Source organism: Caenorhabditis briggsae (assembly GCF_000004555.2).
Source record: "Caenorhabditis briggsae complete genome, chrX, whole genome shotgun sequence".
Classification (NCBI taxonomy): domain Eukaryota; kingdom Metazoa; phylum Nematoda; class Chromadorea; order Rhabditida; family Rhabditidae; genus Caenorhabditis; species Caenorhabditis briggsae.
Genome location: NC_013491.2, coordinates 18,887,509 through 18,915,031, shown reverse-complemented (window position 1 = coordinate 18,915,031; position 27,523 = coordinate 18,887,509). Strand labels below are relative to the sequence as shown.

Below are 27,523 nucleotides of genomic sequence, written 5' to 3'. Positions count from 1 at the left end.
TATATATATATCGGCGGGTATCAACCATTAGCATTTATTCTTTCCTCATGATGACTTGACTGAATAGCCGTCTAACATATTCTCGAGAGCTCTCCAGAAATCCTAAAAATCAATGGAATTTGGAGAGTTTCTCTCCTGTTGATTTTCCTGATCATTCTCCCTATTATATTTTTACTATTTTCTATAAATCCTTTGAATAGAAGGATTTCCTAATATTAATTGTTTCTGAGTCTTTATTCTAAAAAAGGTGAGTTTTTTCATCAATTTCTATGCTAAAAGTAGTAATTTTTGTTGGATAAGGCTAGAAATTTTGTTTTTTTTTCAAATTGAATCTGTGCAGTTTCTGGAAACATTGGCACATACAAGTCTTCTATCTCATTTGCATGAACCTGTACAAAACATTCCACAACTCCAAAAATCAGAAACATTTTGAAGAATAGACAATTTGAAATTTTGAAATTCTCAAGTTTCAAAAATCGAAAAATCGATTATCTAACGACCCTTTTCAGCCAATGGCACCGTGACTTTCCTGAAGACTCTTGTGAGAAAATTAGAAGGCAAAAACTTCCACAAAGGCAAGATCATTAATTGCCAAGCTGGTCGTGAGTTCACATATCGGGAGGTGTTTTTTCAAAACGGTTTATTTTCAGAGACTATTTCCACAGAGCTACTCCGGCGAGCTGTTGTCGACAATCACCGATCGTTTGAAACTTTAAAAGAAAAACGAGGCTGACAACGGAGATGTTCCTCAGGCAGTTAAAGCAGCGTCGGCAGCCCATTTCTTCTATCGTGGGCAATGTTCGAGACGCAAATATTGTAAGTAAACTTTTCATTCAATATATATACCTCCAGTTACAAACTATTAGTATTCATTCTCTCCTCGAAAGTACCGCCCATAAATTTTTTCTATCTAATAACTGGTTTTGGAGTATTTGTGACATCAGGTACCATCGTTATAGTCGCTCAGAACCGTAGAAAAAGCATTGCCTTTCAAATTTCAAAAGCTGTCAAATTTCAAATGGACTTTTCCCATAAGAAAAATTATCTATGCACAATGGAGTTCGTCAAGATTATGCTCATAAAACAATAGATGTAATTTGAATTGTGAATGAATAGCTGTAAAAAAATGTAGTATGTGAAGTGTGAATGCGAATCACTCTTCCTGTTACATTGTGATTCAACCCCACCTGGTTGGACACTTTCTGAAAACAATAAAAATGGGACTGTGAGTCTAAATGACACTGAAAATAACTGAATAGGTGAAGAGAGACCCTACAATAGTAGAACCCCACCTGGTTGGACCCTAAAGGCTCCTCCCCAAGTGGGGTATATATATATCGGCGGGTATCAACCATTAGCATTTATTCTCTCCTCATGACAACTTTACTGAATAGCCGTCTAACATTTCATCGAGAGCTCTCCAAAAAGCCTAAAAATGAATTGATTTTTGAGAGTCTCCTTTTGATTTTCCTGAATAGTCTCTAACCCCTATCAGCTATCTCCTATTATATTTTTACTATTTTCTATAAATCTTTCAAAAAAATAATTTCTCAATACAAAATGTGAGTTTTTTTTCAATTTCACAAACTTCGCCCTAAAGGCCTATAAATATAGCATTTTTTGTTGGATGAGGCTGAAAAACTCTATTTTTTTGTCAAGTTTACTTTGTGTTGTTTTAGGAAGTTCAGGTATTTGGTTGGTTACAAGTTTTTTATCTCATTCACATGAGTTTGTGCGAAAAATTCTCAACTCAAACAATGGGAGATACATTTTTGAAAAAGTTCTGAAAATGCAAACCGCCAACCAAGAAGAATTGTAATTTTATAATTTAAGTCTGGCGGTAATTTGGAAATTTTCAGGTTTCTGCGAGCTTTGCTCTAGCGCTTTTTAGAGAAATCTAATCTTTGCGTACATGTTAACAAAACGCATGGATTTCCGAAGATCCATTTGAAGAATTAAATTGCCCGATTGAAGACGTCAGGTCCGGAACTCGATGAGTGTCAATTTCTGAAGGACGTTTTTGTAGCTTATCGTTCGATCCAAAAATCATCTTCTGCACCACGTCGTCGTGAAATTGTGCTTTACAGTTGAATCAAAAATCTTCAGAAGTCGAAAAACGAGACATAAAGCCGTAAGTCGGAAATTCCTAATTCTAAAATTCTAAAGAAAAAGTTTCGCGATTTTTTTGCAAACATCTAACTTTAATACCTAGTACAAATTCTCAATTTTTTCAAAGCTAGGAAATTGCTTATTTCAAAAATGCATTTGAGATTTCGCTCAAAAAACTTTGAACCAAGTTGTGAACATTTATATAAAAAGACATTAAAAATTTTTAGATAGAGGCGTCCTATTGCTTAACACTCTTAAAATGAGCATAACTTGGCACTGAAAAATCTGATCTTGATGAATTTTATATTTTCAAAAACAGCACTTTTCTGCTTCAGAATGATATGTATTATCTCAATTTTGAATCGGAAACGAAAATTTTGGAGAGCTTGTTTCCAATTGTTTGTTTGTTACTATTTTTTCCAACAAAAAAAAATTCAAAATCAGATTTTGTATCCTTGCATGGAAAGAATATCAAAATCTAGCTAAAAATTCAACAGATCAACAAATTTTTGTCACAGAACGCTATATATTAAGTTATGGCGTTTTAAACAAGCGTGACTTTTTTCACAAAATTCAAATTTGAAATTGGCGTAATTTTGGCCGATATTCTTTGTTTTAAAACAATGTTCATTTTTTTTCGAAATGAACGTATATAAGAAATTCTAATTATCAATTATTTCTCAGAGATGTCCAACGATCAATCAAACTGAAGCCAATTGCCGACAGGATGCAGATGAGGTCATAACTGTGGAGACCACAATTGAGGTGAAAAAATTTGCCAAAGCACTCCGAGATAAGGTGAGCAATCTTTCCTGGAAAGAAACATTCAAAAATGACCTTTTTATTAAAATTTGAAAAATATTCAAAATTTAAAAAAATGATATGAATGTATATTTTTATGATTTTGAATTTTGAAATTTGAATTTTCAAGACAGTGAAAAAATATTTGAAATTACTTAAAAACTCCCTAAAATCACAAAAAATGTTATTTTTTATCATTTTAATTTTTCGCGTCCAAATAACCTAGTGGATTTTTTAAAGATGAATTTGTGCAAAAACGTTTCAACTCAAAAAACGTAGATACGTTTTGTGAAAAGTTTTGAATCCTTTAAGGCTCATCTCCTCTTCCGAAACGCTTGAAACAACTCGAGTGGTGAATGGAAAAGCCAAATGTGGGTTTTCCAGTTTTTAGTTTTTTTGAAAAATCTGAAATTTCGTTACCGGTCAAATTATAATTTTTCAGTTTCTTCCGAATTCTGTACAAAAGATTTCACAAAAAATCTTACTTGAACAAACACCGAAAAAAGAATCACAATGCTCCAGAAGTTTTTAAAATGAAAGAAGCAATCCGTTAGTTTTAAACAGTATCAAAACACAGAAATCGACTAAATTACAAATAAATGCGGAACTTGCCAGAAAAATCACTGCTCGACATCCAGCTTAAAGAAAAATTTGAAAGAGAAACACACAAATAATCCGAGACAATTTCCGGGTAAGACAATGAGTATCACTACAAATGAGCTCAATTATCTCAATTCCTATGCCAGATATGAAAAATTGCCAATTGATAAAATGTTTATCATAATATCAGTAAAATTTTATCAGTTGACAAGTTTTTCATATTTTTGACAGGAATCCAGATAATTGAGCTCAAACATTACTTCTTTCTTTCAGACAACTCCCAAATCCCACAGGCGCCAAGTTGAGCAAAATAGAGACGCTCAAATTGGCCAACGCGTATTTAAATTCGTTGAAAATGATGTTGAATGAGAAGGAGGACACTAAGTTCCAGCCAATGGTCACTGGACACAAAAAAAATCAAAATGGAGCCGACGGAGCCCAAAAGGATAAAGCAGGAAAACGTCAAAAGTATCGAAATGGAGATTTTGGAATACCAAGAGCGGGCAGAAGTCGTAGAATATGGAAATAGAAAGTTTTATGATGAAACTAGCGTTCCGGAAAGTTTTTTCCGAGAGTTAGATCAGGATTTGGAGTTTTTTTTTCCGGAGAGCTGGCACTAATTTTTAATTATAAACTGTTATCTTTACCTTTCAATAAATTAATTTATTTTTCTGGCTTTATTGACATTTTGATGAAAAGATTTTCCAATTTTCGTTCAATCTAATCCAATAAATTTTGAAACATTCGAAACTGGAATTGGCGCCTCTGAAAATGCGGAAATTGAAAAATTCAAAAACATTCAATGTTCCCTAATTTCTTATTTCTCATCTAGACCAATAAAAAAACTAACTGTTTATATATAGGTAAGATTGTGGAAAAAATTTCAGTTTATGCCAAAAACATTTCAGTTTATGCCGATTTTTCGCATAAAAAATAGTATTTTTCATTGTAACTGTATGATTTAAATTTTTTCAGCGAGTATTAGCTAAATTTAAGCTTTGTAACGATAAAAAAATTTAAAAAAATTTACAAAAAATTACATAAACTGAAAATTAAAAAAAATGATAAAAAATGTTCAAAGTTCGAAGTTTTGATGGGAACAGTCATAAAACTTAAAAAAGCGGTAAATCTCTACTTAGGGATAATTTTTCCACTTGAACCCCCCCCCCCCCCCTCTTTCTCATGGGCCTTGTCGTAAAAAGCCGAATTTTTTTCTCAGTCTAATTTTTGGAGTCTGATATCGTCCGGAAACATTTTTTGACAGATACAGTAACACTTTCATGCTTGAAAAGGGCTAGAAACCAGAAAAAAAGATTTTTTGTGTTATTCTTTAATTTTTACCACAGTGACATCAAATCAGCAGTGGCATTAATTAAAGGCTGGCACTCAATTAGGGATGGCTATCTAACAGAGTTCTCACGGTAAACACGACTAGTCTCCGCCTATTTTGATATTTTTGGTTTAAAGGCGCATGGACCCCGAGAAAAAAAGGAAGCCAGAACATTAGGTCATTAGTATACTCATTCTGAAGTTCTTAACAAAATATAAACAGTTAGTTTTTTTTATTGGTCTAGATGAGAAATAAGAAATTAGGGAACATTGCATGTTTTTGAATTTTTGAATTTTCGCATTTTCAGAGGCGCCAATTCCAGTTTCAAATGTTTCAAAATTTATTGGATTAGATTGAGCGAAAATTGGAAAATCTGTTCATCAAAATGTCAATAAAGCCAATAAAAATAAACGAATTTATTGAAAGGTGACGATAACAGTTTAGAATTGAAAATTAGTGCCAGCTCCCCGGAAAAAACTCCAAATCCTGATCTAACTCTCGGAAAAACCTCTCCGGAACGCTAGTTTCATCATAAAACTCTCCATTTCCATATTCTACGATTTCTGCCCGCTCTTGGTAATCCAAAATCTCAATTTTAATACTTTTGACGTTTTCCTGCTTTATCCTTTTGGGCTCCATCGGCTCCATTTTGATTTTTTTTGTGTTCAGAAACCATTGGCTGGAACTTAGTGTTCTCCTTCTCATTTAACATCATTTTCAACGAATTTAAATACGCGTTGGCCAATTTGAGCGTCTCTATTTTGCTCAACTTGGCGCCTGTGGTATTTGGGAGCTGTCTGAAAGAAAAAAGTAATGTTTGAGCTCAATTATCTGGATTCCTGTCAAAAATATGAAAAACGTGTCAACTGATAAAATTTTACTGATATTATGATAAACATTTTATCAATTGGTAATTTTTCATATCTTGCATAGGAATTGAGATAATTGACAAGGGAGGTGTTTTTAGAAAGACTTTCAGAATTTGCTGAAATTTTGTACCAAGGTACTTTCGAACATGCTGAAAAAGGTTTCAGCAATATCTCGATCATAACCCTAATAGGAACCAAAATATGGGATCTCAAAGTGTTTTTAGTACTAAATTTTGGTCAAAAATGAGCATTTTTCGAGCTCTAAAAGTCTTTTTCCATGATTTTTTCAAATGCGAAGTTTATTTTTGAACACATTTCTATCATCTGAAGTCGTTTTTAAACAGTTTTTCGGAAAAAACCCCATTCAAAACGATTCGAAACTTTTCAAAGATTGTGGTCTCCACAGTTATGACCTCATCTGCATCCTGCTCGGCAATTGGCTTCAGTTTGGTTGATCGTTGGACATCTCTGAGAAATAACTCGTATGGGTACTTTGTGGTCAAAATTTATCAAAAAAAATTTTTTTTGATAAATTTTGGAGAATTTTCCAATAAAAAATTGTTTTTGAAAAAAATCTTATTTTTCTCTAAAAAATGCAATTTTCCGTCCGATCCCACCTCCGGAAAAATGTCAGAAAAAACTATTTTTCGAAATTTTGTTTCATCATTTACAAATAGAATACTTACAATTTTCCTTAAAATTAGATTATAAAACAACTTTTTTCAAAAAAAAAAAGCTTTTTTGCCTAAAAATCAAAGCTGGCGCAAACTGTCCGGGCGTTCCGGGCCTTCCTAGCCGTCGCAATTATGGATTATCCAGCTCATAGAGCCCTTTCAAGAGTTCACTCCAAAAGTGAGAAATTAGTACTGAAATCACTTTAAAAGACCATTACTTTTCTGTGAGTGGATACGGAGAAAAAAAAAACATCACTGTAATCAGCATGTTCTAGAGTACAATAGGCCAAAGTCTCAAGAAATTCTCAAAGCCTGTCTGAAAACCCTTACCTTGTAAAGTGTGAATTCGATCTGCCCGTCCCGGGCTGGACCTTCAACGATTTTTCAAGTATGGTAAAATCTTTTTAAAAAACCAGGAAAGAAAATCTTGGTGTACTAAAATGTTCGAAAATCAAAATAATTTGATTTGAACGTGTAACAGGAGGATCCACAGACAGTCAAGACCTCAATAATTACTATTCCTATCCAAGATATAAAACATGTATCCACTAACTAAACTTCTGATATTATGATACACATCTTACCAGTTGTCTTTTTTAAAATTATTTGACAGACTATATATATAGGCTCAAAGACGAAAGTTAAGGGGTCATTCTATTAGAGGTTTCACGTAATAGTAATTTTTATTAGGGTCAAGACTTGAATATTGGACGGTTAGTTTTTTTTTGAATTTTAAATAAAATGAAACACAAATATCTGTTTTTTATTGTCCCCTTTTTCCTTGTCTTGCTGGACTTTTCCCATGAGAAAAATTGTCTATGTACATTAGTGTTTGTCAAGATCACGATCATAAAACAATAGGTGTATCTAGAATTGTGAATGAGTAGCTGTAAAAAAAAAGCATGTGAAGTGTGAATGCGAATCACTCTTCCTGTTACATTGTGATTCAACCCCACCTGGTTGGACACTTTCTGAAAACAATAAAGATGGGACTGTGAGTCTAAATGACACTGAATATAACTGAATAGGTGAAGAGAGACCCTCCACTAGTACAACCCCACCTGGTTGGACCCTAAAGTCTCCGCCCCAAATTGGTGGTATAAATACCGGCGGGTATCAACCATTAGCATTTATTCTCTCCTCATGACGACTTGACTGAATAGCCGTCTAACATATTCTCGAGAGCTCTCCAATAATCCTAGAAATGAATGGATTTTGGAGATTTTCTCTCGTCTTGATTTTCCTGATTGTTCACTATCTCCTATTACATTCATATTTTTTTCTCTAAGTCCTTCGAGAGGAAAGATTTACTAATATTCATTGCCAATGAGCATTTATTCTGAAGAAGGTGAGTACTTCTTCAATTTCACAAATGCCAAAAAATTACTATTTTTGTTGGATGAGGCTGAAAATCTCTGTTTTTTTTCTTCAAATTAACTCTGTGCCGTTTCTGAAAGTGTTTGAACTTGATTATTTACAAGTGTTTATTATAAATTCAAACAAAAAAAATCTCAATCGAAATAATTGGAGATACATTTTTGAAATAGTTATAAAAATGTAAACTGCCAACCGAGAAGAATTGTAATTTCATAATTTAAGTTTCACGGTAATTTGAAAACTCCGTCCTTTTTTTCCACGTCATCTGATGGCCAATCAAGAATCAGTCCTCATCAGAACTCACCATGACACTCACCCCTGAAGACATTGCCAACCAAAAAAGAATTTTGAAAAATCAAAGAAAAAAACATCATCAGGACATCAATAAGAAGCTAGAAAAGCTGGAACCGTGAGTTTTACCCTTTTCACCGTAAAACCTGTAATAGAAGGGCCTTTCAATTATGAAAAAGCTCTTCTTTTATTTTTTTTTCTTCGTCAGCCAACTTCGAGCCAACTTATCTTGGTTCCTGTCACAGATATCAAATAGTTGTTGCAAAAAATTTTCTAAAATATTATCATCATTATTTCATCAGTCGACACATTTTTGATAACTCTTATAGGAACAGAGATAATTGAGCTCAAAGTCTAAGTAACGATATTTGGCGCTTTTTTTAACTTGAGAAATTTGCAGCAAAGTGCTCTTTGTGCAAAAAAGTTTTGGACTTAAGCGGGAACGTTCAAGCACATTAACACTCATCACAAGAAAACGTTGGAGGTTGCTGGAATTCTGGCCAGAATGTCTAAATATGAGAGAAGGACTGCCCTTTCTAAACCGGAGGAAAACAAAGGGAATAACCCGGTAGGTTATGCATTAACGATTTGTGAAATTTTTTTTCAAAATCTCATTCGAAAATCATTGGAATTCAGTTGTTTTAAAAAATATTTTTCGAAAAACACACACTGACCATAATTCACATTTTCAGATTCAGCTCCGTGCTACAGCTTCGATTCCTGATGTAGCTCCAGCTCCGCCAGTCACCCAATAGGTCATCGGGGACCAGAAACTCATGATCGCGAACATCATCAAAAAGAAGCCATCGTTTAGTATTGGAAACATTCTCAAAGGTTAGAAATATTCTTGATTCTGTTGTTTTTAGTTTTTTGAACTTCTAGAACATTCTGAAACTTTTTCTAGAAACTATTCAGAGAACTAAGCCAAAGAACCTATTCAAATCATAATACCTTCAATTATTTTCTGGAATATTCAATTTCAGAAATGTCGCTTCCACTTGCTCCATCTAGCATCAATCAAAACCGAAATGCTATCCAAGAGAACAATCGTAAGTTGAATAGAAAGTTCCAATTCAAATAAATAATTTTCAGTGACCTGTCAAATTTGCGGATTCGTCTTCAAAACAGATTATATCTGAAAGGGCATAACAAGAAAAATCAAGGAAAATGCAAACCACTTCCCGAGAAGAAATGTAATTTTTATCATTTTAATTTAGAAATAATTTGATAATTTTCAGTTTCCTGTGGGCTCTGCCCAAGCAGTTTTGCACAAAGGTCTGGTCTCAGCAGACATGTTAGTGTGAAGCATGGATCTCCGAAGATCCATTTGGAGAATGAAATCGCTCGGTTCAAAGCGTCAGATCCCGACTTCAATGAGTCTCAATTTCTACAAGACGTTTTTATGGCTTACTACTCAATCCAAAAAATGATTGAGAACAAAGAAAATGAACCAGTGAGTTTTGAATATCGAAACTAGCTTTATTGAAGATCAAATTTATCACTTTCAGACTTCGGAGACCTTTCTGACTCAACCGATGGCTGAAGATGTGTCTGACAGCGTGAGGAGTCCATTGGGATTTGGGATCGACCGTTTTCTAGAACCACTCAAATCAAACTCGATGTGTAAAATTAATTGCTAGAATAATTCGTTACTTTCGTGTCATTTAACTTCTTTGAATGATATTTCAGTTCCAATATCAAGTCTAACTTCAATAAAATTCGAACTGCGAAAATAATCGTGAGTTGAATAAGAAGTTCCATTTCAAATTAATAATTTTTAGTGACTTGTCCAACTTGCGGTTTCGTCTTTAAAATCATTTATATCTGAAAGCTCATTGCAAGAAAAAGCAGGGAAAGTGCAAGCCGCCAACCAAGAAAAATGGTAATTTTATAATTTAAGTTTTACAATAATTTTCGTCGACCAGTCAGTTTTCGCCAATCAGTGAGTTTTGTGGCAATAATAAATATAAAACAATAAAATAATATAAGGCAATAAAACACGTCAACTATCTCGGAAAATCCAAAAAAGCCACGCAACCAAATGAAGCCGCCGGTGGTCTAACAAAAATTGCCCAACAAGTGGATTTGAGAACTTCAGAAGATGTTGCCGGTCAGCAACCGGAATAATTGGCTTAAAAATTTTCGTGAAATAAATTTTGCTGATAAAAGTTGGATTTTTTGTGAAAAATCTAAAAAGTTTCGGATGAATATCAATACTATTCAAAAATGGTTTATGTTGATCATAATTTCAATTTGAAAAAAAAATAACAGAAGAAAATATTGAAAAAAACCACAAATGCTGCCGAACATGACGGGTTTTTTTCCAATTCCAAAATCCAATGATTTTACCAAGAAGAGTTCAAGAATTTGTCTACTAACAAAAACTATTCTCATTCGTTCGAATTTGAAAATTTGGATTTTTTCTGTGAATACCAATAGAATGAACACCAAACTTTGAGCCGAAACATCTCATTTCCTGTAGAAGATATCAAAAAGTGATAAACTGATAAAATCTTCATCATAATATCAGAAATACTTTGTCAATTGATCACTTTTTACGTTTATTTTCAGAGGACGCTCTATCTCTACATGCCTTTCGTGATTCTCTCTGGCTACTGTAGACTCATTCGACTATTGTAACCTTACCTCCACATAGTTAGATATATTTGCCACAGATCTTACAATCGTTTTTTGAAAATTTGGAAAAAAATTCTGATTGATAAAAAGGTTCTTTATCAATATAAAAAATAATTGTGCAGACAATGGGGATGGCGTAAACGAGTACCAAAAAAACCGTCCTAGAAACGAAAAAATCAACAAAATTTATATAAGTGCCATTGTCGGTACAGCTTCGCGCAGTGCTCGGCTCCAATTGGAGATGTGTCAATGTCGGAGTGAATCTGAAAATAACAGGAATTTCATTATCAAAATTTCAGTTTTCTTTTTTTTTTACTTTTTTTTCGCTAAAAATGATCAAACATATCGTATGACAAAATTCATTTAATTTTTTGAAGCTCAAATTTCTTGAAAAATTATGAAAACTAGAAAAAAATTAACAATTTTTTTTGAAAGAAAATTGATAACTAATCAAAATTTTGCTGAAAATTGGTCTAGATTGTTTTTGAATTGCAAATGAAAAAATATTTTGACAGATGAAGCTTCCTCAAAAAATTGATATGGTTCGAAAATTATTTGTTACCTTCTCTCACTGTCGTTTTCCATCAAATCACCGGTATATACAATAGTCCAGGAATGTATTTCGCGAGAAGATTCTGGTGTTTTCGGCCACGGATTTCCTGGAAAATTGGAATTTTTAGAGATTTCAGAGACTCATTGTGAAAATTCTTAGAAAATGCAATACATCAAAAATTTCGGGAAATCACAGAAAAACTGAGAAACAATTTTCAGAAGTATTTAAAAGTCAGAAAGTTTCGAAATTCTCTAAATTCTGTAAATTCTAAAATTCCAAAAAAAAAACAATAATTGATTTTTAAAACTGGTTAGCATTTTTAAAAAAATTTCTTTAAAACTCACCAAATGGATTTCTACCTCTAGTGTAAGAGCTTCTGGAGCTGTTGGCATCTTCTCAACGACGGTTTCCTGTAATTTTCATTCAAAAATCAAATGGTAATAGAGATTTTTTTCTAGCAAGACAATTAGTTTCCGAAACTTTTTTTCTGAATTTCAATCGCATTTTTAGAATTTTTTTGCTTGACATCGATCATGCTCATATTGCACAAAAAATAATTAAAATCTTTCAGGCTTAGAAATAAAATCACCAATTCTTCTCCGAAAAAATATTTTCTGAAATATATTATTTATTGAAACTTTGGTACAAATTGGTTTAGATTTTTCTGTTTTCAAAGTGAAAAAAGTATGTTGAAAGACGAATTTTCTTCGAAAAATTCAATTTGATTTGAAAATAATTGGTTACCTGTAAATTTTCATCTCTCTTTCCTCTCGACCATTTCCGGAACAACTTTAGTTTCCGAAAATAGCAAAAATAGCAGGAAAACTCGTATGTTGGTTCATTAGTATTTTGGCCATTTTGACGTGGTGACCACAAAAGTTTGTAAAAGTTTGGCCACCACTCCCCAATGACTTAGAAAACAAAAAATGACCTAGAAACTACACCAGGGTAAGGTCAAGCCATTTCTAAGCCAAAAAGGGATGGTGGCCTAGAAAACTCAAATTGCAAAAGTTAGGCCATCACTTCGAAATTACCTAGAAGACACACCGGGGTGTGTTAGGCCGTTTCTATAGCATTTTTCTTTGATGGCCTAGAAAACTCAACTTGCAAAAGTTAGGCCACCACTTAAAAATGACCTAGAAACTACACCAGGGTCAGGTCAAGCCATTTCTAAGCCAAAAAAGGATGGTGGCCTAGAAAACCCAACTTGCTAAAGTTAGGCCACCACTTCAAAATTATCTAGAAGATACACCGGGGTGTGTTAGACTGTTTCTATACCATTTTACTTTTATTACCTAGAAAACTTAACTTGCAAAAGTTAGGCCACCACTTAAAAATGACCTAGAAAAGGCTCCTTTGCCATGTTGAGACAGTTCTAGGCTAAAAAAAGATGGTGGCCTAGAAAACCCAACTTTCAAAAGTTAAGCCATCTCATCAAAAATTTTCGAGAGACTTTTTCCAGCCAAGATTTCGAGGCATTCCTAATAAACTGGTCAACTGGAGAGCATTCAAAATTCGAACAAAAACACTCACCTTTCTAAAAATTCGAAACTACAAGAAATATTAAGAAATCCTTTTTTTCAAAAGATTTCTTGAATATAATAAAAATAATATATGGTATTAATAATATTCAGAATAATCAAAGGGAAAGGAACACTGCAAAATCCATTCATCGTTAGGATTTCGGAGAGCTCCCGAAAAGACGTCTATTCCGTAAGTCGTCAATGGGCAAAAATGAGGGTTATGTTTATGGAAAACATAGGGGCGAGGCGCTCGTTTTTTCCTATGAGTCACTACCATGCATTGCTCATTTCTGCCTCTCTGTGTTTCGAAACACTCTACACACAATAAAAACACAATAACAATAAAAAAATGAACTACAATAACATCGAACTGCAATATGACATCATCAACCCATGATGTGCCATTTAGATTCACAGATAATTTTCATGGGAGAATTGTCCTGTTTGGCAGGGGATTCGGGAGACAATTAGTGGCGATTGAAGAAAATAAAATTATTTGAAAGTAGACAATGTCCGAATTCTATGATTCTAACTTGGAAAGCAGGCTGCTCATGGTAGGACATCATTTTTGTTTTTGGTTTCCCGTACAGTATCTTCCTGGCAATTTCGTATTTCAAGGTGGTAATAAGTTTTTCATATTTCAAGGTGGTAAAAAGAGAGCACATAGAAACGATCACAACAGATTCACAATTCTTCATTGTAAACAGATAATTTTTCATAAGACATACCGTAAAATCTGTATTAGAGGGGCCGGCTCTTCTATTTTTCGTGGGGTCTCTAGGGGCACTTCAATTAGAGGGGCCCTTCAATTTCAGGGGCCCTTCTAATACAGGTTTTACATAGTTGTAGAATCTTTCAGCACTTTCGCACGTCTTCCGTTTCAAGGTCTGAATTTACAGATTTAAAAACGAAGTTGTTTGTTGATTCATTTGAATTCAAAAAAGACCGGCACTTTTGACCAAATTCATAGCTTTTTACAATGTTTTCTCATGTTTTTTGAAATCCACGAGTGCTGGAAAAAATTCTGGAAAAGCAAAAAAATACACGTGAATATTCATTTATTGAAACTCAACTTATAAAAAATAAATGAATGAATAAATATTTCGAATTCAAATATATTCCTTCAGTAGACGGCTCCATCATAAGCAGCTTGTTAACAAGCTCTACTAACTTTTCGATTGTCCTAAACTAAATTGCAAATGGTGTTCGGGTGTGTAGCTGTCTTGTCCTATGGCAATTCCAGCTAGTGTGTGGTAGAATGCTTTTACTCGTGTAGATGACACGTGTGGTATCTCAAACTTGGGTAATTAAAAACTTTGGTTATAGTCGTCTGAAAAATTCATAGAAATTGTTAAAGAAAGATTTAAGGACCCACTTGAGCTCTGTTCTCCACCTCCACATTGGTACATCTCTCGCCACATCTTCAATGGCCGCCAACCGATCCATTTCCAGCTAAGCTTCACTCATCTTCTCTTTCTTCCAAATCCAAGCTGTTTTGAACCATTTGTTGTACTCCTCCACATTGATCCGTTTATCCGCGTAGCTGTTTTGGAGGGAAGCTTCACCGAAACAGCTTTTTCTGATATCCCTAACCTCTTTGTCAGCTTTGGCGAACGAGGATTTTGCCTTAGTCAATTTTTTGTCCAAGATGTTCGCCGTATGCTCTAATTGGTTATTAGAGTGATCCTTGAAGCTATTCAAAAAAATTTTGGTGTGCATCCTTCGCGAATCGGAGAAACGATGTTTTGTTGAGCTTCTTTTCCATTTTCTTCAAAGCTGACTTCAGAACTGACTGGAGGCAGTAGGGATTGTTGGATCTATAGGTGCGGCGAAGCGAGGTGTGAAGTTCAGATCACCAATGGGAGCTTGAGATCTTGACGAGTTGGAGCAGGAGCATCGACTATTGGCTGAGCAGAACTACCTGAAAAAGAAATTCTTTTTTCGTTGATTTTTCTAGTTGATTTTTCTAGCTGAAAAATCCTGCAACTTGAACGTTGTAAACACAGTACTGATTTTCTAACTGACTTCTGGGTTCTACGCGTTGCCCTCAGATCGATTGAACTTTGGGGAGGTGACGTGAACATCATTGAGTGGCTAAACTATTTGAGACCACTTTAGGAAGACGATTTGAAAAATTGTGTTAGTTTGAAATATTTTGAAAACAGAGTATTCTTTTTTTTTGTTAGTCTCAATAAAGTTTCAGCCCTCGAACTTGGGTTCAAAAAAATTTATGTTAAAAGCTATTAATGAATATAATTTTTTTTAAAGAAGAAGAATAGAGAACAATCTCAGGCAACCGTCGTCCGTTTGAAGCAAGGGTCAAATGATAAATTGTAAGATTGTCAAAGGAAAGAAGTAATCAAAGTATGTCATACAGAACTTCAAGCTTTTATTATTTAGTAAATACTAGGAGTTTCGAGTACAGACACTGATCGATTAGTGAATGGAAACAATACATTGATAAAATGAGGTTGAGAAAAAAAGCTGTAGAAGATAAAACATTATTTTTCAATCTTCGAGTATAATGATGTCATTGGTCACGAAACTGGTCCTTTTTGCAGAATTGCTCTTCTCCAAATCTGGTGAATCAATAACTATAATTTCCTGAAAGGCTTGTCTGAAAAGTTTTTAGAAATTACGTGATTTATACGAAATTATGTTACCCCTTGGAACCAGATCTGTGCGGCTCGGAAAACAGAATATATCCATGTGCCTTGAGCAATGCCTTGGTGTCTCTTCTGAATACTTGAACATCTTCCTCCGTGTACCACAATTGATTTTTGACAATTGATTGAGCCATGAGACAAACGTGAATCCCACAATTCACTTCATCCCTTTAAGCCGGAATCGGACGATCAAAGTAGCGACGGTTTCTGTTCATTTCATCCATAAATTTTTCACATGTCCGCGCGGCTCCTTTCTCAAACTGTCCGCATACCAAATCGATGACGCATCAAAGATTAAAAGAATCCAATGGCTTTTTTCACAAACTGGGGACAAATACATTTTGGAAGGATTCAGGGTTCTCTGGATGCTCGCCACTCCGTGTCTCTTGTACATTTTCCAACTGCAGGGATCCACAAATGCGAATTGATTATTGACAAGCTTGCTTAAGAACCAATGGATTACTTCATCGCAAATCCATGCCTCTCTGCCAGTTTCATGATCGAGGCACCATGTGTTGAATTGCTTTTTTGGAATCACTTTCTCGACGATGATGCTGAAATACCAATTTGCTGTAATGATTTCAGAATCGGAGAACTTACTCTGGACTAGATGAGTTTGTCGAATTTCCCGACCAAACAGAAGAATCTTGTGAAGTGTATGGGATTAACGGGTTTGAAGAGGAGCCAGAGTTACCAAGAAGCAAAGCAAGGGAAGTGGAGGTCTGCAAAAACTAAATTTTCAAATTTAGATATGAATGTTTTATGGAATGCAGTAGCACCTTGCCTAATAAATTAAACTTTACCTCAAGATTTAAAGACGATTCGATATTTGTAATCGAGAGTCCGGAAGCTTCTGGAATTTGAGACAAGGATCCAGTCTGGAAAATTTCAGACATTGACCATTCTGTTATATTCAACACTAACCATTATGGCGTCTTTTTTCAGGAGATGATCAGAATTTGAATTTGGAGCAATCGAATCGTTAGTGAACATGGCTGGCATAAGAAGAGTATGTGATTGGGCCTGCAACTTATTTCGAAATTTCCAACCAAATTTTCTTCGCTTACAGTCGTGTCTGGTTCTGTGAGCGACGAAGAAGCTGTGGAAGTCGGAGTTCCACTGATTTTCTCGACTGGTGATTGCTCTTGCTCCATTTCCCTGAAAGTGTCAAACTTGGGAACCAAAAAATACAAACAATTTTCAGATGGGCAGTGCAAAGTTTATAAGAAAATGACCCTTGAGATAAAGCACGAGTTCAGATTTTTGCATTCCTAGTTATGATTTTCGTTGGAAAACATAGTCAATGCTATGAAACTAATTTGATTTTGATATTTTTGGATTTCTAAATATATTATACCGGTCACAGTAGTCTGTCAACTTTGAGCTCAATTATCTCGGTTTCTGTGAATGATATTGAAAATGTGTCAACTGATAAATTATTGATAATATTATGATAAATAATTTGTCAATTGACACATTTTTGATTTATCTCACAGGGATCGAGATAATTTAGTTCGAAGTTGGAGGGCTAGAGGAAAGTGGGTACCCCAAAGATGGGTCAGAGACCATAGTCATGACTGTTTTTTTCGGAAACTTTTCTTCATCCTTATCCCATGAAAATAGAGATTTTCCAAGAAGAAAGCAATTTTCTTTTATTTTTCACGCTTTTCAGTTAATTTTTGGTTAGAAAAGAATTTTCCAAGGAGAATGTTCATGAATATGGTTTCAGATTTACTGAACAAATTTTGCCAGCTAGAAAAATTTGGATCACAAGAAAAAACTCACTTTTTTCAAAGAAATTTCCACCAAAAACTCGATATTACGGAATCCTCGTAGATTAAAAATGTAATAAGAATAATATAGGATATATGGATAATAAGCAGAAAAATCAAAGTACCAGGAACTCCCAAAAATCCATTCATGTTCAGGATTTTTTGAGAGTTCCCGGGAAATATTGACGTCTATTCTGTTAAGACGTCTTTGGTAGAACTGAAGGGTATGTGTAGGGTATGTGTGTAATAAAAAAGCGCACCTCGCTTGTCCTCTGCGTCTTTTCCACTTGTTGCCCCTTGTGTCTCGCGTTTCTCCAATCTCTACACTATCTCAAATATGACCCTGAGGGAAGAGACGTCGACTGTCCGTCCATGTAAAATTGAGCTACAATAAAACATCTGTAGCCCATTTTATATAAGGTCATTCAGATTCACTGTTCGACAATGGATTGGGGAGATTATGAGTGATAATAAGAGAAAACAATAATTGCAGGAACATTCAATAATGTGATTCAGATTCACAGATCGGATACCTTTTTTGACGAATTATACTATACACAGATGAATTATTTCTATGGGAAAATTGTTTTTGACAAGAGATACTGTCGATTAAAAGAAAAAATTAAAAAATATCACATTTTTCGGTAGAACTACGAACAAAAGAGAATGATGTTCCAGTTTTAAGTAATTTTCTGTTTCACCGTATAGCGGTACTCATTTGAAATAAATAGATTACTTCTTCAGTGGACATTCAAATGGTTTCGTTTTGATAATTTCGACAATTTCGACAAGTTAAAATTGAATTTTTAATGGGAACCGCGATACCGTAAATACTATAACAGAACCGTCAATTTGGGCCTAAATATCTCACTTCTTTGGAAAGATATCAAAAAGTTGTAAACTAACAAAATGTTTATCATGATATCAGCAACATTTTATTAGTTAACAACTTTTTGATATCTCGCACAGGAAATCAGATAAATGAGCTCAAAATTGACGATTCGGGTGGCGTTCTATTAAACTGTTTACGGTAGTCTAGGTCGAAAATTTCTACTTTTACAGGAGACACCGATTGGTCCCTTCAGCTACTTGTCAGAATACATTTAGCATAACCTCTTTTCTTTTCATGCCTTCGTAGTACCCTCTTTTTCACAACTGAATCTATTGCGCAATAATTTTCTCGATAACCCGGGGGGGGGGGGGGGGGTCAATGAGTCATCAAAGTACTCTGTTGCGCAATGAGGAAAAAGAAAGAGCCCAACTGTTGTCCGATTACGGTAGGAAAGGGCGAGGTGTGAATCGGTATATTCGAAAACTGCGAGATTAGTGTTAGAGCACATTTATATAATTTTAATTTTTATTCAATATCAAATCTTTGAAAATTAGCAATAGGAAGTTCACATCATTTTTGTCTTCAGTTGCATTCCAATTCGTCATCTTTCACATCGGCATGGGCACTATGCGCGATATCTCGAAGAGCTGAGAGAGATTCAGAGTATAGGCCTGTTGGACATACGGAAAAGAATTGAAAATTCCTTCGCAGAAAGCTCTCCATCCTTATCAACATCAGCCTGAAAAGGTTATCGTAAACAGCCTAATAGAATAATGAGGCATGGCGCGTTGAGCTCATTTATCTGGGTTCCTGTCAAATATATCGAAAAATAGTTAATTGACAAAATTTTCCTCCTAATATCAATAACATTTTGCTAGTTGACTTCTTTTTGATATTTCCTAAAAAGGCCGAGATAATTAGGATTAAACAAAACCATGACTCAATAAGAGCGTCTCGGAACGGTTAGCTACAGCTAAGTATACATTAGCTCTAATTATCTCAGTTCTTAGATAATTTATTGAAAAACTGTCAACTAAAAAAATGAAGGGCAAAAAATTTGACTTATGTTTATAACTGAATTTTCTCGGTTACCTTTCCCAGAAGTTGAGATAGAGGTTTCCCAGCAGCTGAGAATGCACTAATAGTACCTTACTAATGGAATCCTACACTTGAACTTTGAGCTCAATTATCTCGATTCCTATAAGATATATGAAAAGTTTGTTATCTGATAGAGCGTTTGTCACATAATCACCTAAATTTTATTGATTGGCAGTATTTTGATTTCTTTCAAAGGAGTCGAGATAATTGAGCTTAAAGTCATTCAGGTCATAATTCTCATTGAAATGGGTCATAGACGACTCGGCTACTTCAATTTAAATTATCGCGGTTCTTATAGGAGATATGAGAAACTTGATAACTGATAAAACATTTTCCATATAATCGCCAATATTTTATCAGTTTACAACTTTCTCCTATGTCTCATAGAAACTGAGATAATTGAGCTAAAAGTACAGTAGTATTAGACGAATTCCTCGATGATGTACTTCCGGGGATCAGGAGCTCAAAAAATAGAACATTTAGTTGTAAAATTCCTTCTAAAAGCTAATACACTGAAAATTTTTTAAAAATCATAGAAATACTGGAAAACAACTCCAGAAACTTTCAGAAAGTATTTAAAAATCAGAAGTTTTTTGAATTCCTAAAAAATCTTAATATCTGAAATTCCAAAAAAAAACAGAAATGAATTGCTAAAAAACTGGTTAGAATTTAAACAATTTTCTCTTTAAAACTCATTGAAAGCATTTAAAAAAAAGAACCCTCACCTGTTTCTAAGCAAAAAAAGAGTTTTATGAAATATTCACATTTAAAAGAGTGATGAATAAAAAAAGTATATAGGATACAGATAGAAAAATCAAAGCCAAAGGAACTATCCAAAATCCATGCCTTTTTTAGGATTTCGGATAGCTCCCAAAAAATTTGACGTCTATTCAGTAAGTCGTCTCTGGACCAAAATGAGGAGTATGCGGGCAGAAATCATAGGGGCGACGCGCTTTTTTTTCCTATGAGTCACTATCACCGATTGCTCATTTCTGTCTCTCTGAGTTTCTCAATTCTCTACACACAATAAAAACACAATAACAATAAAAAAATGAACTACAATAACATCGAACTGCAATATGACATCATCAACCCATGATGTGCCATTTAGATTCACAGATAATTTTCATGGGAGATTTTAAACGTGGTGGCCTAGAAAACTCAACTTGCAAAAGTTAGGCCGCCACTTCAAAATGACATAGAAAAGACTCCTTTGTCATGTTGAGACAGTTCTAGGCTAAAAAAAGATGGTGGCCTAGAAAACCCAACTTTCAAAAGTTAGGCCATCTCATCAAAAATTTTCGAGAGACTTTTTCCAGCCAAGATTTCGAGGCATTCCTAATAAACTGGTCAACTGGAGAGCATTCAAAATTCGAACAAAAACACTCACCTTTCTAAAAATTCGAAACCACAAGAAATATTAAGAAATCCTTTTTTTCAAAAGATTTCTTGAATATAATAAAAATATTAGGTTGGCGGGAAAGTCTTTGTCACTCTGTTTGTTTAATCACTGTTCTCGTATATGGAGGCTGTGTATGATATCGACTCTAGTGAATAACAAGGTGATAAGAACCTTCCATATAAACAAGTCCCCATCTCCTTCCCTGCTCCTCATCTGTAATTGAAACGATATGTTTGTTCCCACTGCTATTCACATCAGACATGTTTTGATTTACCTCTTCCTATCTCACACCACGATGAAGGATTCGGAAACTTTCTTGAAGAATGTGTACAACACACATGCCCCTCACTACAATACTATTCGCAATTGGTTCCATCGTTTCGAAAAAGATGACTTCTCGCTCGATGAAAAGGATCGCTCTGGGAGACCCCGTGAGTTGGATTTGGACAAGCTGAAGCACGCATTGCAATCGGATCCATTTCAATCTAGCCGTGAACTAGCTGTCACATTCGGAGTTCACCATAGCACAGTCCTTGAAGGTTTGAAGTCTCTTGGAATGAGAAAACTTTTTGGTCGATTCATACCTCATCACCTGACTCAAGCCAACCTTGACCGCCGAGTCGACGATTCGATTCTCTTCTCACTCTCCACGCGGGCGATCGATGGCTGGACCGGCTAATAACCGGAGATGAGAAGTGGGTCTTCTACGATAATCACCACAGGAAATCCCAGTGGGTTGGAGAAGGAGAGAGCCCACAGGATGTCCCCAAACCCGACCTTCATCCGAAAAAAGTGATGCTCTCTGTGTGGTGGGGAGTGGACGGCCCCATCTACTGGGAACTTCTGCCCGAGGGCAAAACAATAACTGGAGACCTCTACACTACTCAACTACGAAACCTCAAGAAAGCAGTCGACCGTTCGGCCCTGAAAGACAAGAAAGTGTACTATCAACATGATAACGCTCGCCCACATGTTTCGAAACAAGTGAAGCAGGAGCTGATGGGATATGGATGGAATGTTCTCCCTCACCCCCCGTATTCTCCTGATCTTGCTCCTTCCGACTATTGGTTATTTGGCGATATGACACGTGCCTTCGAAGGAAGAAGCTTCAATTCCCGTGGAGCGGTCGAAGCGGCACTCAAACAATACTTTGCCTCACGCCCGGCTGGATTCTACCGCAATGGAATCCATAAATTGAGAGAACGTTGGAGACATGTTGTTGATAATGATGGACAATATAATTAATTATTCGGTTATTTTTTCTTTGAGAAATAAACTATTGAAAAAGTGACAAAGACTTTCCCGCCAACCTAATAATATATGGTATTAATAATATTCAGAATAATCAAAGGGAAAGGAACTCTCCAAAATCCATCGTTAGGAGAGCTCCCAAAAAGACGTCTATTCCGTAAGTCGTCAATGGGCAAAAATGAGGGTTATGTTTATGGAAAACATAGGGGCGAGGCGCTCGTTTTTTCCTATGAGTCACTACCATGCATTGCTCATTTCTGCCTCTCTGTGTTTCGAAACACTCTACACACAATAAAAACACAATAACAATAAAAAAATGAACTACAATAACATCGAACTGCAATATGACATCATCAACCCATGATGTGCCATTTAGATTAACAGATAATTTTCATGGGAGAATTGTCCTGTTTGGCAGGGGATTCGGGAGACAATTAGTGGCGATTGAAGAAAATAAAATTATTTGAAAGTAGACAATGTCCGAATTCTATGATTCTAACTTGGAAAACAGGCTGCTCATGTTAGGACATCATTTTTGTTTTTGGTTTCCCGTACAGTATCTTCCTGGCAATTTCGTATTTCAAGGTGGTAATTAGTCATGTTGCCAAATGCGGAGAGCACATAAAAAGATCATAAAACTTTTATTCAGAATAAAATCTTCAAAAAACATCTTCAAAAAATACTTAAATATCTGTTTGCCATTTTGAACTGCATTGAGGTGGGCTATCAATGTTGTCCTCTGAAAAAATTTGAATTTCTCTAAGAAATTCTTCTTACAAGTATTTCAAACGTTCCGACAACTCACCGCTCATAAGTTCCAGTAAAATCGGGAAAACCTCAGCGGTGACCTCTTTGAGCTTCGAGCCATTTTCTGAAAACTTCAAAGTTTATGGCAAAAAAATTGGAAAATTATATTTTTTCTTGGCTTTATTTTTGCTGAAAAGCGATCGAAAATATTAAAAAATATAATTCATAAAACTGATATCGAACAATTTTTAATTTGAAAATCCTTATTTTTGGACTTTGACCTGAATTATCTCGATTTCTGTAAGAGTTATCAAAAATATGTAAACTGATAAAATGTTTTTCACAATGCAATCTACATTTTATTAGTTGACAAAATTTTTTATCTCCTCTAGAAATTGAGTTAATTAGTCTAATTTTTCTTTTGTTTTTAGTTTTGAATAACTCACATTCCTCATCAAATTCCTGACGTCTTTCCTTCAACTTTGCTTTGCTTCTTTCCAGGTCTTCAACTAAAAAATTCGAAATTGATGATAATTCTGAATATTCAAAAATTTTCACCCACTTTTTTTTCTTATTTTTTTGGTCCCTCTCTGCCATTGCTTTTCCTCCTAGGCTATTTTTTTCTGTCATTGCGTTTCCTGCTTGACAATCTCCCTTTTCCTACAAAATTTTATCTCTTTTTATCGTTTTTGGATTGAATTCAAAAAATTATGATAATTAGAAACAGAATAACCAAAAAATGTTCAAATTATGTTTTATCTACAAATTTTTAAAAAATATCTCAAAATTAAGGAAAAAGTTTGGTCAAAAAATAATATGTTACCTTCAGATTGTAGTTGCGCACTCGAATGTGTACAGGAGAATAGTGGTTTTTTAATCTCCATTCTTTGGTTCCAAAATCTCTGGGTGTCTTTCATTTTGGAAGATTTGACGAAGTGCGAGCCTTTCTTCGGAGATATTTGAAAAAATTTTTTAAATAAAACAATTCGGAATCAGACTTATATAAATTGTATTGATTTTTTGAAATCCACATTGTGAACCAGAAAACATTCAAATTTCAAGAAAATATTCACCTTTTTTCAAATGAATTTCCTGGAAAATAAGTATTATGAAATACATTTAAGAATTTTTGGAGAGTTCCCGGAACAAAATGCACAGACTGAATAGAACGAATGACCGTGTAGAAAAGAAAAATGAGTCCCCTACTACGGATTTTAGGTAAGAATATAATGTTGCATGCTTAACTAGAAATCTTATTTGTTACAGATCTTCCAGCAGAAAATCTGCGAAAAGAACGTTGGAACAAACTGAACTCGCCAAATGTGCATTGCAGTCCACTGCAATTCCACGAAAACGGAAAGTTCCAAGTCTCCAAATCTCCTTTGTTCCTGAACTTCTAATTTCTCAATTTTCCAATTGTCCTAACTGCTGAATTTTTTAGATTCTCGATGACTGATATTTTGGAATGCAGGAATTCCGACTTTCAGAATCTTGAATGTTCAGAATTTACGAAGTTCGGAAACTCACAGATTAGAATTTGAAATTTGCTAAAAGATTTTATAAGATTTTCTCTAAAGTTTTCTTTCTCTATAGTTTTTTCGTTTTCAAAGGTTTCAGACTCTTCAATATTTTTTTTTTTTTTTTTTTTGAAATTATGGATTTCTGATTTTCGGAGTTCACATTTTTTCAATTTTTCAACTTCTGGAGTTGAGAATTTCTAAAATTTTGAGTTTCCGAAATTCCAAATTTCTCATATTCCTAATTCAACATTCTCCGATTTTATGATTTCTTAAATTCTAGGAAAACAAATAAATTCAGAAATCCGGAAATCCAGAAGTTCGGAAATTGGGAATTCAGAAAATAATGAATATAATATTTGAAAAATCAGCAAATTCTAAAAATTCCGAAATATGAAATATCAAAGATCTTAATACTAAAAAACTTGGGAACCTAAATTCAAAATTTCAAAAAATACATCATTTTTGAATTTAAAATTTCAATTTTTTGGCTTTCAGAATGAGTTCCATCAGAAGAAGCATATGTGAAAACCCTAAGAAAAAATGAAAACCCGGCCTCAATTACTTAATTTCCGTAATTTCTTTCATATTTTCTGAGTTTTCTGGAAATTAGAAAATCGGAATTTCTAAATGCAGACACACGAAATTTTGGAAATACGAAAATTTGAAGACTTGATAACTTAAGAATTTTGAAATTCAGAAAAATTGGAAGATTTCAATATAAAACACTCTTTTGAATTTCAGAATTAAAGTTTTAGGACTTCCGATTTTTGAACTTTCTAATCTCTGAACTTCCTAATATTTTACTTTTCGAATTTCCGAGGGATCTGTTCTTGGGCCTGGGATCTGTTCTTGGGCCTGGGATTTGTTCTTGGGCCTGGGATCTGTTCTTGGGTTTACCCTCTTCCTGTTATTTATTAATTGTATTGGGGACAAATTTCAAAGTGACTATCTACTGTTTGCAGATGACTTGAAAATTTATGATACGAATGATAGATTAATTGATGCAGACTTAATTGAATTGGAGAATTGGTGCTCGAAGTGGAAAATGAAAGCGGCTCCTAAAAAGTGCGAATACATCAAATTCAATGCAACAAGAAAATATGCCAACTCCAATGTTATGAATCCCAAATTAAATCAAGCTTTGATTCCCCCTGTGGAAAATGTCCGTGATCTTGGAATCTACTTTTCCAGTAACCTGAGTTTCCATTATCATTATTCGTTGATTATTCGGAAATCACATCAGAGGATCAACATGTTCTTTTCCATTCTAAAAAACGCATCGTGGAGTGTTTTTATAAAATGCTATACAATTTACATACGCCCTTTACTCGAATATGGAACGATAGTCACTTCTCCAATCCTAAAGGATCATATTATAAAATTGGAATTGGTGCAAAAGTCATTTGTTTTCAGAATTTTCAAAAAATTCAGGATGGCATACACTTCATACTTTGAAGCACAGGCTCTATAATGATTTGGTCTACATGTATAAAATTATTGTTTCCAAAGAAATTATCATGGAGGTTCCAATTTTCGAAATATTTAATCATGCTGGATCATTGCGACGTCACAAATACTATCTCAAATCACTTATCAAAAACTCAACAAAAATATCTTCTCAATTTCTCTCTAATAGAGTAATCAGATGTTGGAACTCTTTACCCGCCAATGTGTTTCCGGTAAAGCCCTCGTCAGCGGCTTTCAAAAATCGACTATTATCCTGTGATCTAAAACATTTTCTTGTCTTGAATTCAACTAATTACTAACTTGGTTTTTCCTTCATCTCCCAATTACTACAAATGTATGTCCCTGTTATATCTCCTAGTTTCATAGACATTTCACGTGTTAGTGGTTTTCTCCCCTTCGTTGAAATAAATAAATAAATAAATCCAACTCTTTCCACATTTCCGGCTCAGTATCCAAGAGTACATGGAAAAAGGGTACATCGAGATCTTAGGGTACATTCTATAAGAAAGTACATCAGATCTTAGGGTACATCTGGGAGGTATGTTCAAGGGTTACATCTCATGGTGGTTCTAAGGGTACATCAGGGAAAGGATCCCAGGGTACATCGAAAAGTTCTTAGGGTACATCAATCAAAAATACTGTAGTTGTCCACTGGAAGATATTTTGGTCTAAACTGCACCATTTTATTTATTTTTTTGTTTGTATTTGTTTGAAAATTACCATTTTTTCATAGTTTTATGGATTGATAGATTTTTTGAAGTTTGTTTTAAAGGAGCTTATTATACTGAAATTGGCAATAGGAAAAAAGTCGAAAACTTGATATTTATCAGAACGAACTTTCAACCAAAACCACATTTCAAATGTGCCAGGACAGGAAGCATTATAAATTTGAAAAAAATCCAAATTCTTTCAAACTCTTCGGATTTGTCGGAAACATAATGGTACAAAATCGTTAAAAAGACTACGAAATGAAATTAGTTTTCAAGTACACAAAAACAGAACATTTGGGTCTGGTCGAACTCGAACTTGAACTTTAGATTTCCGTGCACGCAAACACACCACTAGACCACTTTGCCAAGGTTCGCTTCGGCCACCACAACCCGTACATATCTTCGGTGGTTTTTAAAGTAGAGAGGAGTGCGGAGATGGAGAAAGCAATAATTTTCGGAAGGTTTTCCAGACAAGGAATGAAAATGAGCACTGGCTAGTCTAAACTTCTGAAAATTATGACTGAAAGTCATCTACTTTTAGCTTTTCGCTGTTTTTTTTTTCTGCAGGTGTCAAAATCTGTGGAGACGAAACGAAAATCAATGAAAATTCATGAATTCCGAACTCTAACATCAAAACTGGATAAACATCCTAATTTGGTCCACCGAAATCAGAAATCAGTCGGAAAATATCTAATATTTGTCTGAAAAATTTAATTTTTAGGCCAGGTTCTCGATTTCAGTTGTTTCCGGTGACGTTTCCGATCGCTCGCCTCTTTATTTTATCTGTCGTTGTTCAAAAAAATTGTTCATGTAAAAAATGTGATTTTTTTCTCAAAAATGTCCTTTTTTTATTTTTGCTCCGATTTTCTCGATTTTCAACAATTTTCGACTGTTTTTCGTAATTTTTTCTGCAGAATTTTGCAAAAAAAATAAATTTCTGAACTGTCGCAGTGATTCAGTTCTTAATGTTCAGTCGTAGATTCATTTATGAAATTTTTAGAGCCACAACAGGAATTTTTCCTTCAAAACAATAGACAAGATGAAAAAATTCATGAAAATTAATTTTTCTGCAAATTTTTTCTGTCCTGGCACATTTGAAATGTGGTTTTGGTTGAAAGTTCGTTCTGATAAATATCAAGTTTTCGACTTGTTTCCTATTGCCAATTTCAGTATAATAAGCTCCTTTAAAACAAACTTCAAAAAATCTATCAATCCATAAAAACAATGAAAAAATGGAAATTTTCAAACAAATACAAACAAAAAAATGAATAAAATGGTGCAGTTTAGACCAAAA

The 27,523-nt window shown here is 34.4% G+C and overlaps 4 protein-coding genes across 4 annotated transcripts; 2 read left to right on the top strand and 2 right to left on the bottom strand.

Annotated features, from left to right (window-relative positions):
• Nucleotides 1-1,217: 1,217 nt before the first annotated feature.
• Nucleotides 1,218-4,039, top strand: CBG07500 (the record flags this gene model as incomplete). Its single annotated transcript, XM_002645750.1, has 2 exons — nt 1,218-1,225; nt 3,784-4,039. The coding sequence occupies 2 exons, from the start codon at nt 1,218-1,220 to the stop codon at nt 4,037-4,039; spliced, it is 264 nt and encodes an 87-aa protein (XP_002645796.1).
• Nucleotides 4,040-9,036: 4,997 nt separating this feature from the next.
• CBG07501 lies at nt 9,037-9,691 on the top strand (the record flags this gene model as incomplete). Its single annotated transcript, XM_045240545.1, has 3 exons — nt 9,037-9,100; nt 9,290-9,504; nt 9,560-9,691. 3 exons carry the CDS (start codon nt 9,037-9,039, stop codon nt 9,689-9,691), a joined length of 411 nt encoding a protein of 136 aa, XP_045093516.1.
• Nucleotides 9,692-10,864: 1,173 nt separating this feature from the next.
• Nucleotides 10,865-11,633, bottom strand: CBG28056 (the record flags this gene model as incomplete). Its single annotated transcript, XM_045240544.1, has 2 exons — nt 10,865-10,951; nt 11,586-11,633. The coding sequence occupies 2 exons, from the start codon at nt 11,631-11,633 to the stop codon at nt 10,865-10,867; spliced, it is 135 nt and encodes a 44-aa protein (XP_045098643.1).
• Nucleotides 11,634-14,216: 2,583 nt separating this feature from the next.
• CBG07503 lies at nt 14,217-16,584 on the bottom strand (the record flags this gene model as incomplete). Its single annotated transcript, XM_002645752.1, has 7 exons — nt 14,217-14,426; nt 14,621-14,685; nt 15,752-15,984; nt 16,031-16,152; nt 16,234-16,308; nt 16,355-16,453; nt 16,498-16,584. 7 exons carry the CDS (start codon nt 16,582-16,584, stop codon nt 14,217-14,219), a joined length of 891 nt encoding a protein of 296 aa, XP_002645798.1.
• Between the last annotated feature and the right edge of the window lie 10,939 nt (nt 16,585-27,523).